This window comes from Zootoca vivipara, chromosome 3, assembly GCF_963506605.1.
Source record: "Zootoca vivipara chromosome 3, rZooViv1.1, whole genome shotgun sequence".
NCBI classification, from domain to species: Eukaryota; Metazoa; Chordata; class Lepidosauria; order Squamata; family Lacertidae; genus Zootoca; species Zootoca vivipara.
The window spans coordinates 73,158,915-73,179,532 of NC_083278.1; the positions used below are offsets into that span (position 1 = coordinate 73,158,915).

The 20,618-nt window shown below is 46.7% G+C and overlaps 1 protein-coding gene across 1 annotated transcript; it reads right to left on the minus strand.

Moving 5' to 3' along the window:
- Positions 1–3,933: 3,933 nt before the first annotated feature.
- Positions 3,934–16,672, minus strand: RHOU (ras homolog family member U). The gene is made up of 3 exons (XM_035108459.2): positions 16,061–16,672; positions 13,234–13,292; positions 3,934–7,768 (listed from the first exon to the last, which is right to left on the minus strand). Exons 1-3 carry the CDS (start codon positions 16,368–16,370, stop codon positions 7,313–7,315), a joined length of 825 nt encoding a protein of 274 aa, XP_034964350.1. The 5' UTR covers positions 16,371–16,672; the 3' UTR covers positions 3,934–7,312.
- Positions 16,673–20,618: the final 3,946 nt, after the last annotated feature.

Consider the following 20,618-nt stretch of genomic DNA (forward strand, 5'->3'; position numbering starts at 1 on the left):
GCAGGGGTCAATCTAGCCACCCGCCCCCCAACACTATTTAACATCTACAGTATACGAAGCTGTTGGAGGGTGTCATAAGTAAACAGATGACATGCAGCTCTATCTGTGCCATATGAATCAGCAGAGGCAGGACAGGTGCTGGACTGTTGCCTGGAGGTGCTGTGCGCCAGATGAACTTGAATCCAGACAAGATGGGAGCATTGTAAATTGCTGGCTCTCAGGTCCAAGAAGGAAGTAGATGACCTGATATGGACAAGGTTGCTCTCTCCTGAAGAAATGAGGAGGTCCTTGTCACTTGAGGCTCAGGGAGGCTTGGTTTGCCCATTTCCATTTCTGGCTTGTTCACCAATTGTGGACCAGAGATAGCTTGACTGCAGTGACCCATGTCCTGATAACCTCCAGAGTGGACTATTGTAGCAAACACTTTGTGGGGCTTCCCTTGATGGTTTGGAAGCTGCAGCAAATGCTGAATGTAGCAGCCATGGTGGGGGAGGATACACCACACCGGTTTTTAAAGGTCAGCACCAGCTGCCGGAGTGCTTCTGAGCACAATACAAGATGTTTGCGTTGACATATAAAACTCTATAAACGACTTGGGCCCATCTTAAGAAGTGCCTCCTCCCACATAGATCTGACCAGATGTTACGTTCAGCAAGGGATGCCTTGCTGGTGGTCCTACCCTGCTGTAAAGTAAATAATAATAATAATAATAATAATAATAATATATTATTGATACCCCACCCATCTGGCTGGGTTTCCCCAGCCACTCTGGGCGGCTTCCAACAAAATGTTAAAAATACAATAAAACATCAGACATTAGAAACTTCCCTAAACAGGGCTGCCTTCACATGTCTTCTAAAAGTCAGATAGTTGTTTATTTCCTTGACATCTTGTGGGAGTGAGTTCCACAGGGTGGGCGCCACCACTGAGAAGGCCCTCTGCCTGGTTCCTAGTTCACGCAGTGAGGGAACCGCCAAAAGGCCCTTGGAGCTGGACCTCCGTGTCTGGGTTGAATGATGGGGGTGGAGACGCTCGCTTCTTCAGGTATAAGGGGTGTAAGGCACCCCTGAGATCTATGAGTATAGGGCGGTATACTAATAAATTAAATAAACACATATGTGGGGTTTCTCTTTAGTAGCCCCCAGATTGTGCAATGCCATCCCCTCCAAGGTATTCTGGTCCCATCATGACATACCTTTCTGCACCGGCCTTTAAGGGTGCAGTCAGGAGTATCATTTCATCTGCTTGGTGTGTAACTGATGGCTTCCTATTGTTAAATACTACATGGCTCACTTGTTTTAAGTAGTGTGGATGCGAGTGGCACTGTGGGTTAAACCACTGAGCCTAAGGGCTTGCCTTTCAGAAGGTTGGCGGTTCAAATCCCCGCGACAGGGTGAGCTCCCGTCGCTCGGTCCCTGCTCCTGCCAACCTAGCAGTTCAAAAGCATGTCAGAGTCGCCCGTGACTGGACCTAATGGTCAGGGGTCCCCTTACCTTTACCTTTAACCTGCATTGAGACTGCGTCATAAAGGATGGGTATAAACGTACATGACATCCACACATACATTAAATAAATAATTGAACCTTATCGGCTATGGAATACAAGGCAGGGGACAGAGGAGGTCTATTTGGAAGCAGACAGCTTCCCAGGACCCCAATTTGGAAGGAAAATATGTCCTTCCTCTATTACTATGCGCTGGAGTGAGCCATGTAATGGCACAGACCTATTTTAGGCTGTTAAGGAGAGCAAGCTCAATGTGCCATTTAAGCACCAACAATGAAATTGACAGCAGCCCATGAAATGCACCCCTCAGGACATGCAAGTAGCCTCATGCTGGCTGAGGGTTATGTAAGTAGAAATCACCAGACTTCCTTTGGGGTAGCAGTATGGGAGGGAGAGGAACGCTGTCTGTAAAACAGGCAGGCCAAAGAGCCATCAGAATTTATTTTCAGAGGGGAGGGGGAATGATAACGTTCCCACAGAAAGCTTGCTTTTAAGTATAGCCCACACTTTGGAAAACAAAATGTCCTAAGGCACATCAGATTATAGGCTACAGGAGACACTTCCTACTCAAACGGGCAAATTAGGTGTTTTTGTTTGTTGTTTTTAAAGAAACATTACTTCTAATTCAAGAAGAGCGTGTAGCTTGCAGTATACCAATATCTACTACGACAGTATTAAATCATTCAATTCATATGTACCAAGTTGTCACACTGTTTGGGGAAAAAGAGAAGTCAGAATGAGCTGCATTTTTGAAAAGCCATGATTTTTGCGGCCTTATGAAACTTGACTGCTTTATAGAGTGTAGTACGGTTTGGTATGCGGCCTGAGTAGCCCCCATGTGTTAATAGTAGATAGGCAAAGTTTCCACTCCCTTTCCAGCAAGCATTGTATTCTTTTGAGCTCCTGATAAAAATGTAATCATCCATCTTTTATTCCCATTGTACAGGGGAGCAATAAAGGAGGCAGGATGTGTGTGTTATATTGCCCCTTACATTTGAGTCAGTATCCACATACCCACAGATAACACCAAAGTCCTGCATATAGAAAGTTCAGAAAACCAGATGTTAACTTCTCACCATTATGAGTTTATTGTTGACCATATGCAAGCAAGTTAACATATAGAGTTTCTGTGCAATGGAAACTTATTTTCCAAGCTATGGCACTGCAGGAGAAAACATGTTTTTATTGAATCAGGCTCATTTGACTCCAGTCAAGATTTCCACTACATTTTGAAGCTTTCAGCAGATGATGTATATTTTATGCATTGCTCTAGCACACCTAAGTCCCATAGATTCTGGAATATTGGTTATGTCAAACTAAGACTCAAGAGTAGACCCAATGGAATCAAGTCCATGGATTTCAGCAAGTTCACCCTGTGATTTAGTTGGGAATTGGCCTCGATCTTACATGTAGTTCAACTAGGTCAGGAGCAGCAGTGTAGCCAATTTTTATCAAGGGGCTTTTAGGAAACAAAATAAAAAAATTCCTTCCAGTAGCACCTTAGAGACCAACTAAGTTTGTCATTGGAATGAGCTTTCGTGTGCATGCACACTTCTTCAGATACAGTACCATAAAAGGAACAAAAGGAGGCTGTTAGGAAAAGACACAGCTTGATTACCGTAGCTCTTAAATAAATAAATGTTCCAATTACTGGATTTTATATAACTGATTCAAAGTATTTGTAACGGTAAAATGGCTGTATATGCATTGAAGGATATGTACCCAAAGCACTAAAAACAAGCTCTTTTTGTAGTCATGGATCCCAAGATAAGTTAAGGAACATCATAGATGCCTCTTATCTCCAGCAGACTTCCTGCATTCCAGAACAATGTAGAATGGACTGCAAGATGCCACTGGGGCATGGAGAACATAGCTGCCAAGTTATCCCTTTTTTACAGGGATTTTCCCTTATGCTGAATAGGTTTCCTCGCGAGAAAAGTGAAAACTTGGCAGCTATGATGGAGAATCACCCAGAATTGGGCTTGGATTCCAATAAACATGGAGTGTCCCATCCATTCTTCCCCAAGCAACCCAAACCCCACCATATATTGTGCATGACAGCTCCCACCCTGCAAGAAAGGCTTTTTAGGGACCCCAGAGCAAACTTCCATCTACAAACTTCCCTTCCTTTCACTCATCTTAGAATCCAAGCCCAATAGTTTTTCTTCTCCTTATGTATGTACACTGTTACATTTTCTCCTGGAGCTGGAGGGAGAATTTAGAACGGAGGAATGGCATAGATAGTAATATGTTTAAATTCATTTTTAAAAACCTTCCCGCAAAGCCACTGCCCCGATCCAATTTGGGGAGCCCTGTAGCTATAATTTACTCAAATCGGAAAAGTTAGGCTATCTAATCACAGCCCTTGTGTAAGCTTGGCCCTCTGTAATATAGATCAGTTTGCTACACTAGAAAAGGAGAACAGTCCCGAAAGGTTGAAGCATCATTTAATGTTATTTAAACATGGCGTCAATGGAGGTAATCACAGACAAGCATGATAAGAGACATGTAATGCAGACTTGGAAGAGTTTGTTTTTAAACACATTTTAAGAACAAGAATGAACAAAATAAGCAGTCCGTCCGATTGTGAGGGTTTCCCCCCACTTACCCTTGATCTTCCCTTATTATCCTTACTCCATTTTGGTCTCTTTTCCTGGTTACTGTGACCTACTTTCTTATGGAGAGGGGATACCAAAAAGCAGAAGAAGAAGAGGAGGAGGAGGAGGAGGAGGAGGAGGAGTTTGAATTTGATATCCCGCTTTATCACTACCCGAAGGAGTCTCAAAGCGGCTGACAATCTCCTTTCCCCTCCTCCCCCACAACAGACACCCTGTGAGGTGGGTGGGGCTGAGAGACTTCAGAGAAGTGTGACTAGCCCAAGGTCAACCAGCAGCTGCATGTGGAGGAGCAGAGACGCGAACCCAGTTCCCCAGATTACAAGTCTACCGCTCTTAACCACTACACCACACTGGCTCTCATAATAAGAGGAGTTGAAAGGATTCAATATTTAAATCACACTGCAAGTGAAAGTACTTCCCCCTCTTTATTTCCCTCTGAAACTGTATGCACTGCTAGTTATGCTTTTATTACTTACAGCAATAAGTACAGTAACAAAACGACAGACTTACTGTATGCATTGAAAATTTAAAAAATACGTGTTCTACATTCTGATGGGCCATGCAAGTCTATGGTCCCTGGGAGTGTTTTCCTGGGGCTATGGGATGTATCAGACCTCGCTCTGAATAGAAGTCAGACCAGGGGTGGGGTGGGGTGTGTTGCGATAGGACCTCCCACTGCGGAAATCTCTGTGGCCCTTGCCTCACCAACACTTGAGGTCCAATATCATCAGAGGCCTAAAGGAAGCGTGCTGGGGGTGGGTCAGGGAAAAGCATAGCTTTGATAGATCTCACAAGTCCCCTTCTCAGTCCCCTGAAACTAAAGGAAACATATGTAAGCCCTGGAAGTCATGTCTGTGCATTCTCTCCCATTATAAACAACTGGAGAGGAATAATTCGCATTATAAAAAAACAACTGGAAATGCAGAAACCGTTACTTCTGCCCTGCTGCAACAAGTCCAGTGGGGCTTTGGACAACTCTGAATCTCTGCTGTCTGCCCCCACCATCACCACTCGGCAGGAGAGGGCTGAGTCAGTCTAAGCTACTGCCAACATTGAAACAGGAAACTTATCCCAACCAGGTTAGGAAAAATGAGAGCCACTGAAAAAACTGTAGGCAGCAACTTCACCTAAGGCTGGAAGAAAAATTCTTTAATGCCCTGGGTGCTAAACAATTGGGCAAGTAGGTGCCTGGGGTTTCCGCACTGGTATTTCTCATGTACAAGATGCAGTGAATACAGAGGTTCTGCAGGAGCCCTGTGAGATCTGATGTGGATTCTGTTTGCAAGGCTTGCATGTGTAGACTGCATTCAGACATAACGGGAAACTCATGTGCTTCCACCTGCCCCCTAGCTTCCACCTGTTTGATCCTACCTTATTCTAAGCATGGAAGTCTTGGATTCACATGTTCCCTCTCCGCTTATGTGCCAACATCTGCTTTAGCTTTTGAATTAACCACAGTTCCCAAAGCCTGGACTCACAGAGAACTGTGGTTAGTTTAAAAACTAAAGCAGATGTAAATCCAAACTTCATTCATGTAGCAGAAAACCATTGTTCCCCATTTTGCCTGAATTAGGTCAGTTTAAACCTAAGATGATAATTGAATGAATAAGAAGCCTACTTTAAAGGCGGTGGTTGGTGGGGGGAGGAATCTTGACAATACAGAAAAGGAGACAATAACTTAAGGCTTTTGCGCTCATTTTGCAAATATCAGGTTCCTAAATAGCTCAATCTCCAGAATTCAGAACATTGCACTACTTAATTAGAAGAGGAATTTCTATAGTTAGATATTAGAGCAAATAATATTCCACATTTTAGATCCATCACACTGTAATCTATTGCAAGGGCAGGCCATTTTGTTAAAATTTAAAACATACCTTTGAATTGTCTTGAAAGGGATTTGGGTCACCAAAATGTGTTGCATGTCGGCTAATGTTCATTTTTTTCAAAGCAATATGGAAGACCATAAGAAAGCATGGACAAAGCATGCAGCCCAGGTAGTTACCACCACTGCTAGCCTGCATTTGTGATCATTTGAAACAAAAACATTTAAATCACTACATGAAAATTGACAGGGACAGATTTGGTATATTTTGAATCAGGACCAATTCCTATGGCCATGCATTTACCTGGAAGACTTTTCCATTGGCATCAATGAATGGATTTCCTACTGCTTATGGCTGATAGCTTGTTCTAATCCCACCTCACCTTATATTGATAGGCACTGAATTCCATCATGCAGAAAGATGGCCCTATCTAAGGTACATAAATGTGCGGTACCTGACTATGTGAAAAAGACTATAATGTAATTAGTTGAGATTATCTTGTAGAAAACATCGTCGCATTGATTTAGACCATCAGATACAAACATTTCACAGGTATTTGGTGCATCGTTTAAGGGAGGGATTACATCCTTTATAAATTGACTTTAAAAAAACCTGTCATGGGGTCTCTAGAAATAGAAAAGCAACCCAAGGCTATTCAAAATATCATCATTATTATTATTTTTATAATTTGGCAAGCATGCACATTTACACCATGTAAAAGATCTGTAAGTCAGGGGTCTACAAATAAGATGCAGTTATGTAAGCAGCTCATTGTGTTAAGACATCCCTACACTGTGCATGAAGTAGGCATATCGTCTTAAGAAAAATATATAGGATTTACGTGCAAGTTCTGCTAAGTTTATCAAACTATGGATGTTTCTGGAATGCATGTTATAGTTTCTGAAGATGGCAAGACTGAAAACGGGCTCGTGGGAAGCCAAATGTCATTAAGTAGCACACATTTTCTAACATCCACCTGTCAAACTCTGTCCTCCTATAGTCTTCTCCTGGTTTCTGTGTCACCTTGGCATCAGAGGCCTCTGTTGTGGCTCCTCCCACTTCTGCATGGAGTCAATTCCTTGGCGCAGCTTCTGGTTTCACAGAAGTGTGGGATAAGTTGTCCCTTGGCAACAGGAAACTCCACTGACTCCGGGTGGGAACCTTCCACCTAATGCACATCACCCAGCTGCCTCAGGTCCTCCCACCACCACCTCCTCCTCTTCCTCCAATGACAACGGATGACTTTTAGCAGCATGTAGAGCTGTGGAATTCAGTCCGTGTGCTCTGGAATAGAGAGATTTTGGGCTAATATAGCTTTGACCCGCTCCCAGTATCCAACTGTTGTTTTCAAAGCCTTTGCAAAATATACTATACAAAACAGCAATACTTTTTCCACCAGGATTTGGAGAGGTTTTTCATTTTGTCTGGAGTCCGGCTTTTCGATTTCTTTGGCTGCTGCTGAGTATCCGAGTACTGAATGCCAGCAACAATGGCTGCATCAAAGACTTCTTTGAGGTTTTTCTGAGTCAAAGCGGAGCACTCGATGTAAGAGGCGGCTTTCATTTCCTCGGCACAGAGCCTCGCGGCCTCCTCCCCCACGGGCTTTTCTTTGCATTTGTCCAGCTCAATGAGAACCTTGACGTCCTCCCGGAGGTCCGATTGTGTCCCAACGAGGATAATGGGTGCTTTGGGGCAGTGGCATCGGATTTCAGGAACCCACTTCTCGTTCACGTTCTGGAAAGAGGAAGGGCTCACCACGCTGAAGCACAGCAGGAAGATGTCTGTGTTGGTGTAGCACAGTGGCCGGAGCTTGTCAAATTCATCCTGGGCAAAAACAGGGAAAAGAAGCGTGAATGTTGAGAGACCATTTGCTCAGCCACAAAAAGCCCTTCAAAGCTCCATGGTTCAAGGTGAGGAAGAGAGTTGTTCCAACTCCCCAACGGCTTAAGAAATCACCTCACACACCTAGGAATTCTTCACAGACCCTACATCCTCTCTGTTGCCTCTTCCCCTTCTCTGCAACATCTAAATAGGGCTACATCTAAACTTACAGATCAGAGCTTTCAGGGAAATGCTGGGATATAGCTCTCCTGGGACTGCACCCACCATATGAGGTACTGCAAAGGATTGCATGTTTGAATGCTACCCCATTTGAAGAAAAAAAAAAAACCTCAGAAAACCAGCAAATCAGGGCAAAGACTAGGGTAGCCTCCATATTCCCCTGACAAGCAAAGGAGTTTTTGACATGGGACATCATTCCTTTTTATGATCCACCTTCTGCATTAGGAAGTGGCAGGGTCCTATAAGGCTGTCCCAGATGATTCTGCTGAATGCATAGCCATACAGGAGTGATGATACAATAAAAGCAGACCACGCATCCGGCAAGAACTGACAAGCAAATGGGAAACGGAATTGAATCAAAGGAATGGGTTTGCTGAAAAGACAGCTTTTACCCCTTTCCTGGTGGAATTCCTCAGAGATTACTATTGGGTTTTGTTTCCTATAACTATTTTCATTAGTGACCCTGGAAGGGAAGTGGGAGCACGTAGATGAAACTTACAGATGGCACTAACTTAGGAGGCACTGTAAATACCAGAAGGATTGATGAGAACTCATGTAGGATGAATGGGTTAGCCACCTGAACTGGTGCAACACAGGGGGAATTAAATGGAGTTAACACAAAGCTAAGCAAAAGGAAGGAAAATTGCCACCTGGAGATTTGGCAGCTGGAAAAGAGTTGTGCAGAACCTGATCTCCGGATCTTGTCTAATCACAGGATGGCTATGAACTGCCAGTGTGAGCAGTTGTAAAAGGGAAAAGGCAGTTCTCAGATGCATGAAGCAATGCAGAGATCCAGTCTGACGTACTTGGCCACAATCCAGCTAAGAGTTAGGTAAATTTAAACTAGAAGTGACTTTGCCCCAAAACATGAGGCAGTGAGATTTTCTAGGGACCGGAATGAATAACAGCAGCACTTCTTGAACTCTGCACCTCACCAGGTGGGCAGTTTTCGGGCTCCAGTGCATACCCAGAGACTGGGTTTTTGTACCTTTGCTTAAGCCCATTGATAGATTCTCACCAATGGCTAATTAGGATTAGCTCAGAGTAAACCAGCTACAAGGGACTACTACAGGAAAGAAACGGGGAATTTCTCCTGTAAGCAGAAACTAAAAGATCTTGACTTGTTTACTTTAAGATGCTGCAGACGTCCCACAGGAAGTAGCACAGTGATCTGATTTCCAACCTAACTGTGTTGTACCAATTTGGCAACCACAGTCTTAAAACTGATATTAGAGTAACACTTAATTCGGAGAAGTGTAAAACACTCAGGAATATTCCGGGGAAGTATGAGTTCAAAGTTCAAAATAGAGCTGCACAGGTATTTCTGGCTATTTGTCCTGGTCCTTTGGGCTCTGTGGTGTTAAGAAGGGCTTGCTGCCCCCTCCCCCCGAATATGGGAACAGTGTGGGTGGGGTTTTTTTTGTTTTGTTTAGGACTCCCCTGGTCAATCTCTGCATCAGGTTATCTATTAACCCTAAATTTGTAAACAGACGGCTTGCTGCTGCCTCAACACGGCTTGGAACATTGTCTGAGTAATCCCAGGCTTCCTTGCTCTGTGGGTACCTGCTCTCAGCTTGGGGTGACGGCTGTGGTACGAATGGATCAGGCTGACCTGTGCCAGAACACTTTGCATAGTCTAGAAAAGCACTTTTGACCTCTTTCAGCACTATGCAACGTAGTCTATGTTCACATTAGCAGCTTGAAATACAACGAACTAATTCCCCCACCCCTCTGCATTTTAAGCCCCATTCACATGGTTTTCTTCACATCAGAGAGAGGGAAGGGATGCCTCCACCCAACATGCACGATGTTTTTTGCTTCCTTGCCCCCGCAACCGCCCCCCCCCGTCCCCGGAACTCTTATTCATTAAGCTCTCTCCTGCACGTGCATGCACGATGGCTGCTAGGGCATGTTCACATTGGCACTTACTCTGCATCCAGTTTTCTAATTGTATGGAAGCTGGTTTCAGGAAGAGAACACACCAAACAGCAGTGTTTGTTAATTAACTTACAAGATCAATATGATTTGTGTCTAATGGTCAGCAGTAAGATAGCACTTCTTGCAGAGTGAGTGGTAACGGGAAAAGGCCCTGAATATTGTTTGTTTGCTTCTTATTTCAATGTGTTTCTTATTTTGATTTGGTTTATCCAAATAGTTTGTTGACTGAGCAGAGGAAAGCAATGGATCTGGATAACTGAGGAATTCAGATGATCAAGACACAGCTGATAAGAGATTTCACACTAAATCCAGGCAAAGCAAAGGAAGGTGCGAGGGATTTAGCACCACACTGTCATATAAATGATCCTCTGGAAGGATTCAAGACGTAATATAGCCCTTCAGAGGCCTGCTGTTCTAGGTTCAGATTTATTGTTGTCATCCAATTTTCATGATCTACACTTGACACACTTCTGGTGCCATGAATAAAGATCACCCTTACGTTCACATTTCCCAATGTACTGCCTCCTTCCCCACTCAACCTCCATGCTATGTGCCCTTTTGTAGCTCTTTCTATGCAGCAAAACTGTGATTTTGCCATGGGTTTAATTTTCTGATTTGTGGATCCTGTGCGATGATCAGAGTGTTCTGGTCCTTCGCAGTTTATAGTCTGTTGCAGGGAGAGCCTAACAAAGGAGAGACCTTCCAGATTCTGTTTCAGATCACGGCAGTATGTGTCACTTCTGCACCACTAAAGATTCGACTAGGTCTTACATGAAAATCTAATTGTAGGGAGGAAATTTGCAACATACCACTCAAGAAAATCAGCTTTGTTGTGTAGCTGTGTCTTTAAGTGTAGGGTTTTGTGTATGTTTTACAAAAATTGCTAGTGGGACTGTTCTAGATTAGGATCCTAGTGTGGGTTAGATTTTGAAAAATCCTTCAAACCCTTTACGGCCTACGACCCTCGTACTTACGGGACCGTCTCTCCTGGGATATAGTAACACCTTAGAGGTCCCAGGCCCGAAGGAAATCAGATTAGCCTCAACTAGAACCAAGGCCTTCTCAACACTGGCCCCGACCTGGTAGAACGCTCTGTCTCCTGAGACCTGCGGGACCAGATTTCTTTCCGCAGGGCCTGTAAGACAGAGTTGTTCCGCCTGGCATTTGGCCTGGAGCCAACCTGATCCCCTCCCCCATTTTCCCTTTCTTTTTCCCTTTTGTATGAGGCTGCATTTTTAATTTAAATTTTAATGTATTGAGTCTTCTTGTTGAGTTGTATTTTAACTAGTTGCTTTATATTTGGTGTTAGCCGCTCTGAGCCCGGCCTTGGCTGCGGAGGGCGGGGTATAAATAAAAAAATTATTATTTTATTTTTTATTATTCCCTGTCCTGATTCAGAACCCCATAAAAAGGACTCCTGATCTGGACGGAGGCCTCATGCCGACAATGTTTGCAACACACACATGGGGAAAAACTCCACTACACTTACTGGCACAGATATGCAGTTAACCAAATCTTTTGTTGGGCCCAGAGGCTTCAAGAGCTGCAACTCCTTGCCTGCACCCAACCTTTCCTTCTTGCTGACAGCAGGACAAAAGCCCAACATCACCGGCCTCCCAAACCAATACAATTTGCCTCAGTTGTGGTAGCCTCAGTTTTAATTAAAATACAGCATGCTTCCAAGGGTTTTAAATTAAGAAGAGCGAAGCGCAAACACAGCCCGAGATGCACCTCCAGCGCCAATGTTTTGTTGCCAAACTGAAACATGCATCTTAACTTGCAAGGGGTCAGAGGTTCTTACTTGGAAATTTTCGAAGGAACACAGACGTGCAGTTCTTCAGAATACATCTAAAGAAATTACTACAAGCCCCCTTCCACTTGAATACACTTCTTTTCAGGGGCACTTGCAAAAGAAGACCGAGGCTTACAGGGCAAGAGTCAGGGACGCTGGGTTCATGAGCTCATTTGTTTCCCAGATTTAAGCCCCTTAGGAACCAAGGCCAGAGCCAAAGACTCCTGTCACTTGGCTTCGGAGGCAGAGTTTGAACTGAAGCATGCTGTACCGCACTGAAGCTGTGGGCCGCGGTTACAAATATTTGCACAATTAGAGCTTGTTTCCATGTCCTCATAGTAATTGTGACATTGATGACGCCGTGTTGCTTAAAACTGGAATGCGTTCCCACAAGGAGTAGAATTGAGGAGCAGATTCAGAGACCAAGATGAATTAGGAGTGCGAAAGAAAGCCCTCGATTATCAAGGCTATTTTTCCATCTCTTATCTACAGCTAACAGGCCACGGGAACAATGGATCTAGGACAAAGATGTCACGAGCAATCATGGCTCCAAAAGGCCCTCCATAGCAAGATGGAGAAGACAGCAACTAGGTGCCCACAGCTCATATGCCGCCAACTGCTGGATTACCCAGTATCAGCCAGCGGGAAACAGTCCCCATATGCATTGTATGTTTGAAGCGACCACTCTATGAAAATGCACTGTGTGGCGCAGTATATTTATGTCTTTTTGAGCCATCCATTGCAAATCAGGTAGTGGGCTGCTTGCAAATTCACCTTAAACATGTGCTTTTTTTTCACAGGTGGGTGACTCATCCCCACCCAGCTTTGCGCAACAGAAGAATACTCCTACCACAGATCAAAGCAGGAAGTATTTCTCCTCCCACTGTAGCCGTTCCTTCCTGTGTAGTCCTAGTACCGTGTTTCTCATATTATAAGACATGTCTTATATTTATTTTTTCCTCAAAAAAACACACTATGACTTATTTTCAAGGGGTGTCTTATTTTTTTCCTCCTCCTCCTGCCGCGGCCGGCATAGCTGCTGCGCCTATCACTATGTCTTATTTTCGGGGTATGGCTTATATTCCTTGAATGCTTAAAAATCCTGCTATGGCTTATTTTATGGGTATGTCTTAAAATATGAGAAACAGGGTACTTACATTACTCTGGCAACAAGAGAGCTGTTGCAAGGCTGCTCCTTCCCATGCCCTCAAGGTAACTGAGAAGCCACTGGGACAAGGCCATGCTTCAGCCCTTCCCTACACAAAGCATCAAGCCTTGGGAAGCTGGGATACTCCCAATGTGGGAAGGACCTGCATTTGGGGTCCTGCTGCCTCCTCCCAGCCTTCTCATGTCACCCAGGGAAGCAGCCTGGGAAAAAGTGACAATGCATAGCACACACCACTCCACCCAAAAAGGGTCTTAGCTCTTTCTTCCTCCCCTTCCCTCACTCTGCCCCAGGTTAGGCCACCCTTCCACTCAAGTAAGTAGTTTTACTGACCTGGCCAGCTGTGTCACAGAGCTGGAGCCTCACTGGCCGGCCATCAACGGATACAACAGCTGAAACGGAAGGTGGGGTAAGAGTCAGTGAAACTTTCATCCACTCATGAAGAATTATGTCTTTCCTCGTACAGTATTTACTTGAACCGGTTGTGATTTAAGGAGCTCAGAAGCCGCCTCAGCCCCAACCCCTGAGGCCTACCAAAGCCCTTCAGGGCTCTAAAAATTTGGTACACTCCAAAATGGGCTAAGTAGCAAAATCACTGAATGATACAAAAGAAAGAAGAGAGTTGTCCCCAAACACTCAGGCAGTTTTGTATCCCCAACCACCCACCCTGTTTCCCTTCAACTTGCTTGAGGATTGATTTTCTTGTCACACTCCCCCCCCTAAAGTCCTGGCACAAAGGAGGCCCCTAACCCAACCCCTCCTTGCTTTAAAGCAGAAAAGACAATGCAAATATTGACACATCCCTTGCGAAGCTGCTGCTCTTTTTGCATCCCTTTCAGTTCTGACTAGAGGATTTATCATTCCACCCTCAGAAAAGAACTAGCTTCATAAAGAACCACGTGTAATCACAGGCCATTGTTACCATCACTTCCCTGTTTAAACACAATATGCTATTTTTTAATTGAGGGGGTGGGATTTGCTTAGTTTAATCCCCTCCCCGACAAAAGGTTGCCGATTTATTGCTTTTGTCACTTTCTTTTGCTGCACCAATTTTCAATACTGCAGAAAAACTGTGCCCTTCAGGTATTTGCTTGCTGCAAAGCAAAGCCGCTTACAGTTTAATGTGAGGCAGTAACGTGCTCCAGGAAGGAGTGGCTGGCTGGACTGGGCTCACATAAAGTCTCCAAACTGTACTGCTGTGGAAGCAGCTGAGCACACCTAACTAACTCCCTTTGAACTCTATGGAACTTACTCCCAAGTATACCTGCTGCAGAGGGCTGCGTTGCTCAGGTCTAAGCTGGTGCAAAGGACAGGGAGAGCACCTTTGGTGGCATGAGGTTGTAAGAGCCTGTTCTTCAAAATGAGAATGTTTCACCACAAAGGACAAAGGCTAGCGGCAAACAACGAAGAAGACCCCAGCATTTCCACAGCAGGTCAGCAGTGTGTTGTCTGTTTGAAGGGCATTTGAATACCTGGACAGTGAACACACACAAACCACCTAGGACTGAAACTCCCAACTGTAGGTGCGTGTTTATCACATGTTCTCAGGCATGAAAATGCCCTTCAGATGTTGGAGAAGAGACATAGTCAGCACAGAAATGCACGGGGACACTTCTTTTCTGTAAAAAATGTGAAGCAGCTCCCAGATTTGTATCTATCCCCGAAGGAGTTAAGCCAGGACTGATGACCCAGCAGCTTCCACTTAACACCCAGAAACCTTATTAAAAACTGGGAAGATTGACAGGGGCTATTTAATTACAACAATTCACACGGCAAACAGCAGAAAGCCATCTCTCCACGCTGTTCCCTGCCCCCCCCGAAAATCAATGGAGATTTAAACTAATAGAAGATGGGGGAAGGGGACTGGACAAGGGCTTACTTTCCCCCCTTCTGAACCCAACTAAAGGGATAAGGATTATGAGACAGCCAAGAGTATTTGCAAGATGATAGGAAAGTGTGACGTTTTGGGGAAAATAAAGAACAGAATTATCTGTGTGGACACAGCACACTCAGCATAGCTTCTGAGCCCGGGGTAAATCAGACCCACACGAGCCCTTGGCAGTAAAAGTACTTTGCCCTGAAAGAATAATATCTGCCATATGAAGGCATATTTATATATACCCCCACACACTAGAGGTTGCCCCCGTAAGAACTAGTTAGAATTCAAAGGATTCTGTTTTTAGTTGTTACCAAGTTCCTAACCCTCATGGCTGGAAACTGCATGGAAAATACTGTTCTAAATGGTGGAGACTTCAAAACTCAGAAGCAAACAAGAAGTGCATTAAGGTGTATGCACGTGTCAGTCCCATTTAACACAGTGGAACTTAATTCCAAGTACAGTAACTCCAAGTAAAAATCGCTTGTACAGAGTCAGACCATTGGTCCAGCCAGCTGCAGGTCTCCAGAATTTCAAATGTGGGCCTATCTGGGCCCTAGAAATGCCCGAGATTGAATCAGGGACCGTCTGCGTGAAAAGTCAATGTTGCACCGCTGAGTTACAATCACCCTTGACCTCGGTTGTTTCCAAGTCCAGGTCAAGATTTGTAAGAGCCTTTCAACCTTGCAAAAAACAAAACGTATTCCAGAGGAAGCACAGCACGTCTGCATTTTAAACGGCGCGTGTTATATACAACTAAATACGAATAATTCGGTTTATGCAGGGCCCTTCTTCAGTTCGGGCCCTCAGTTCTGATCTGGAACGGGCATGCGAAAGAAAAGAACGAACAGTTTCTTTTCCACGTATCTCTCGGAGCTGCTTTCTCTATCAGACGATCCTCCCGAGCAAAGAGGCTTAATCTAACCCGTTTGGTCCCCTGGCCGTAAGACTGATCCTTTCCCAATATATTCGGATGTGGAGAAGGGGGGGATCCTCTTCCGGCCCCTCCTTTCTACCTGCATCCACCTGGAGCTCAAAGAGCAACGCAGCTCTTCCTCCCGAACTTCCCAAGGAGGGGAGCCGCCCCTTTTTGAGTCTCGAGGCTGGAAATGGACGGCGATTGAAAGAGAAGCCAGAGAGTCCACGCGGCGCTCCGAGGGCGAAACGCGCCTGCCCAGCCGGATCGCCTGCTGGAGGGGACGCCTCGCCGCGACCCTGCTGCCCCGAGGGGAAGTGCTTCCTCGACAGCCTACGAAGAACACTCTTCCGCCGCCGCCCCCTTACCTGAGAAATTGTCGAAGGCGGTGGGGATGTACTCCGTGGGGTAGCCGTTGGTGGTGTAGCTCACCACCAGGCTGGTCTTGCCCACCGCGCCGTCTCCCACCAGCACGCACTTGATGCTGCGGCGAGGCTCGGATCCGCCGCCGCCAGTCCCGCCGCCGCCCGCCCCGGCCCGGCAGCGGCTCCCAAGCGCGGCCCCCAGCGCCGCTGCCCGGCTGCTGCGGACCCTCCGCGGCGGCACCGGGGGCACTTCGCAGCCGCCCGGCAGCGGCTTGCTGATGTAGCCCGTCTCTCCTTCTTGCTGCGGCGGCATCCGCCTGGCTCCCGGGCGGGAGACCCCCTCTGAGGACAGCGGGACCCGCCGGGGCTGAGCCACCGGGGGACAAGGGGAAGCAAGCAAGGCGCGGCGGCACGGCCGACCGAGGGGAGCCGTCCTAAGCAGGAGCGCCCAGCCGGCGCAGCAGCAGCAGCTCGATCGCTTCTTCCCGATCGCCTGCAGCTCCGGGTCCCTGCACAGCGAGAGACGCGCCTCCTGGATCCTGCGGCTCGGCCAGCCGCGCTTCTCCGCTCACTGCACGCCGACTCGGGAAGCCTGGCCGGGCGCTCCGCTTGCAGATGACATAATACACCAGGAGACCCGGGGAGCAAGCGAGTGAGCGAGCCGAGCAGGGCGGAGGGCAGCCGGAGGGGAGGAGCCAGGCGCAGGAGAGGCGGCCGGCAGGCGGCGCTCCAGTCTGCCCAGGCGGACGCGGGAGGCCAGCCGCCGCCTCCGCCGCAACTTGTGGACGGCGTGGAATCCTGGCTGCGTTCGAGAGCGCTTCTCATTGGACGACCGCTGTTCCTTTCGAACGCTGACGGCAATTCGGACGACGCCTATTGGCCGGGCATGTTTCGCAAAGCTCCCCCTTGCCACGCTTCGCCCAAGGCTAACGCGCTGACCCGCCCCTCCTTTTCTTACCTGCGAGCGGAGCCCCTTCTCCTTCCTCGGCGGCTTCCTGACCTCTTTCCCGCGAGCCCCTTCCCCGATCTTCTGTTTCTCCAGGGCTCTTCTTCCCCGCGTGGCCCCCCGCCCTGCCAGAGCGAGCGCTTTCCAAAGGGCAGCCGCGTTGAAGAGCCACAAAGAGCCCGGTGCCACCTTGAAGACGGCCGCGTTTAGGGTTGCATTGGGCTCTCGGCCGCGAAAGCACCGGCCCTAATGAATGACCTGGTCTTTCAGGAGGCACAAGTCACTGCGTGGCATTTGCAGAATGATACTCAAATAAATGCTACATTTAACACGCTGGGAAGCCCACCGCAGTTACCGACTGGGGGGGCGGGGACATCGTGGTCTACGGAGCTGAGATTGCCTAAAGGGGCAATAAAAAGAGGCTGCTGCCGGCCCAGGTGTCCTTTCTCCAACCCCGTACACTCACTCATTGTGCATAAGCAAAACGGGTTTCTTCCCTGCGAGCCATTCTCTTCCCTTCTTATCCTTTCTTTCCCCACCCCCACTTCTCCAGGCTGAGCTGTAAAACTGTCTAATCTTATCAAAGCTCAGCCTGTTTCACAGAGGGAAAGCAAGTTTCTTAGCCAATTTATCAGTATTAATGAGACAACTATGTGCTTCGGTGCAGCTAGGCACTCTTAAAACTGCTCTAGTTTTTATTCCGTCGTGTAGTTTTGCCTCCCCAGTTCTGGATTATTACTGAGGATGCTTCCAGGCAGGTGTTTATTGTGGACTTGGCTCTCCATGTTTGCAAATGGCTGTTCACCCATTGCGGCATCCATACAACACCACTGACAAAGAAATGCCAGCCCAAACCCCTGCCCCACAATTTAATCCTCATATGCCTTTTCTAGGGGAAATATAAGAGGAGGAGGAGGAGGAGGAGGAGGAGGAGGAGGAGGAGGAGGAGGAGGAGGAGGAGGAGGAGGAGGAGGAGGAGAAGAAGAAGAAGAAGAAGAAGAAGAAGAAGAAGAAGAAGAAGAAGAAGAAGAAGAAGAAGAAGAAGAAGAAGAAGAAGAAGAAGAAGAAGAAGAAGAAGAAGAAGAAGAAGAAGAAGAAGAGAGCCTATTGCCAAAGACCTGTTTATGATATCTCAAAGACTTTGCAAACTACCATAAGCCCCTATTTGGAAGAGTCTAAGAGTAGAAGAGGAATGATGCCACCTATAACAATCATCCCCCCCCCCCCGCAAAGAATATGGGAAATATTTGTTCTGGGTGGCTTCAAAGCAGAAGAGGGGAAGCAACGTTTACTTTGCATGTGCTGTCTGAAAGCTCAGGAGAACACAGGCATTTCAGAACCAAATGCAAACAATATGTTTGATATTTAGCAGCCTCTCTCTGCTGACCCCATTATATCCCCAGCCTATGCAACAAATGGTTTTTGTGTGTTTTCAGACCTGCAAATGCCCTCCAGGCATTATAAAAAATGCACCCTCAGCAAAGCTGTGGAAATGGGTAGCTCTTTGCTGTAAATTAAGTGTAACATCACCTTCAGTAAAAAAATTCCTTCAGTAGCACCTTAAAGACCAACTGAGTTTTTATTTTGGTATGAGCTTTCGTGTGCATGCACACTTCATCAGATGCACACGGAAGCTCATACGAAAATAAAAACTCAGTTGGTCTTTAAGGTGCTACTGAAGGAATTTTTTTATTTTGTTTCGACTCAGACCAACACGGCTACCTACCTGTAACTACGGTATCACCTTCAGTAGTGAGAGACTGAGTTTTGAGGGACAAGATATTTGAGCAGCAGCATATCTGAGGTGGCTCAGCTCTGCTTTAAACTAGCTCACACCTGTACAACAGAGATGGGGAATTGGTTGCCCTCCAAATGTTGGACTACAGCTCTCATTATGCCAGACCTTTGGCCATGCTGGCTGTGGCTTATGGGAGTTGGAGTCCATCAACGTTGAGAGGGCCACAGGTTGTCTTTGTTGTTTTGCCATCCTTTCCTGATGTCGCTGCATTCTTGCCATCTGGAGGCACCCTTGTGTGCAACAAAAGCAGGATAAAACAAGCCCAGAACAATTGTTAATATAAAAAGTTAGGTTGCTTCCACATTTTCACTATTTTCTTGTGAGATTCAGTCATGTACCAGCAAATTCAGGTTGCACGATCATAGGCTGCATGCCCACTATACCTTTTACACACATTTGAAGCACATTTTCTCCCCCCTAAAAGAATTCTGGGCACCATAGTTTGTTAAGGGTTGCTGGGAATTATAATTCTGTGAGTGGTAAAATGCAGTACCCATCATTCTTTGAGGGGGAAAACGAGTTTTGAATGTGCTGTAAAGGTATATTGTGTACACAGCCATTGCAAACCCAATTCTCCCCAATATTAGACATTCTGCAATAAGAAAAGTGCTTCTTTATTCTGCTCTGTGTCCCCAAGAGTATTGCATTATTGCCACCCGGTGGGCACTCTTGCACCATAGCACAACAAAAACAGGACAAACACCCCCAAACGCCACAACATAATGTAGTACAAAAAGTTACAGAATTTCAGCAGGACGTTACAGTACATGATGCACTGAATGAAGCAGTATGTCCCCCCTAAAAACACTTGCAGGTGCAAACAGTATTGCAATAATGAGCACAAATAATCATGAGTGCACAATAAAAAGAACATCGGAAGGGTCCCCCAGGCTGCAGCAAGACCTTTCAAGGCTTAGAGCACGGGTGTCAAACACAAGGCCCGGGGGCCAAATCCGGCCCGCCAGACCTTGTCATGTGGCCCGCCGAGCGCCCCAGCCAGCGGGACCCAGCAGCGGGACCTTGCTGCTGAAGCGCCGCGCCGACAAACAGCTGGGGCCGGGGGGGGGGGTAGAAAGGCGGCCAGAGCAACGCTGCGTGGAGCGCCCTGAGCCACAGCAGGAGAAGGAGGAGGCAGCTTGCTGGGTCAGCGCCCGGCAGCGCCGCACAGAGAGTCCCGAGCCTCTGCGACGCAGCAGTGCTCTGTAGCACTTTGAATCCTCCTCCTGCCACGGCTCGGTGCCTGGAAATGGCTGCTGCTGCTGCAGCACAGAAAAAGCACCCAGCAGTGCCGTGTGGAGGAGGAAGATTCTTTTCTGCCGCTGAATCAAGGCGGCGACCCCCCACTTCCCTTTCTTTCTTCCTCCCTCTCGTTCTTATTCTTTCTTTCCCTCTCCTTCCTTCCTTCCTTCTTTATCGCTGTCTTCTCTCCCTCTTTCTTTTTCTTTCCTTCTTTATTCCTTCTTTCCTACTCTTCTTTCTCTCACCTCTTTCCTTCCTCTCTCCCTCCTGCTCCCTCTTTTCTTTCTTCCTTCCTTCCTTCCTTCCTTCCTTCCTTCCTTCCTTCCTTCCTTCCCATCTTTCTTCCTCTCCCTCATTCTTATTCTTTCTTTCCCTCTACTTCCTTCCTTCTTTCTCCCTTTCCATCTTCTCTCCCTCTTTCTTTTTCTTTTCTTCTTTATTCCCTTCCTTATTTCCTACTCTTCTTTCTCTCCCCTCTTTCCTTCCTTCCTCTCTCCCTCCCACTCCCTCTTTTCTTCCTTCCTTCCTTCCTTCCTCCCCTCCCCTCCCCTCCCTCTCCTCAGAAACATAGGATGCTG

Bases quoted from the DNA above. Each gene is read 5' to 3' on its own strand.
- RHOU (XM_035108459.2), bottom strand. From the start codon at position 16,370: ATGCCGCCGCAGCAAGAAGGAGAGACGGGCTACATCAGCAAGCCGCTG. The intron at 13,293-16,060 runs GTAAGGGGGCGG...CTTCCGTTTCAG, and splicing joins CGCCTTCGACAATTTCTCAG to CTGTTGTATCCGTTGATGGC. The intron at 7,769-13,233 runs GTCAGTAAAACT...GTTTTTGCCCAG, and splicing joins TCTGTGACACAGCTGGCCAG to GATGAATTTGACAAGCTCCG.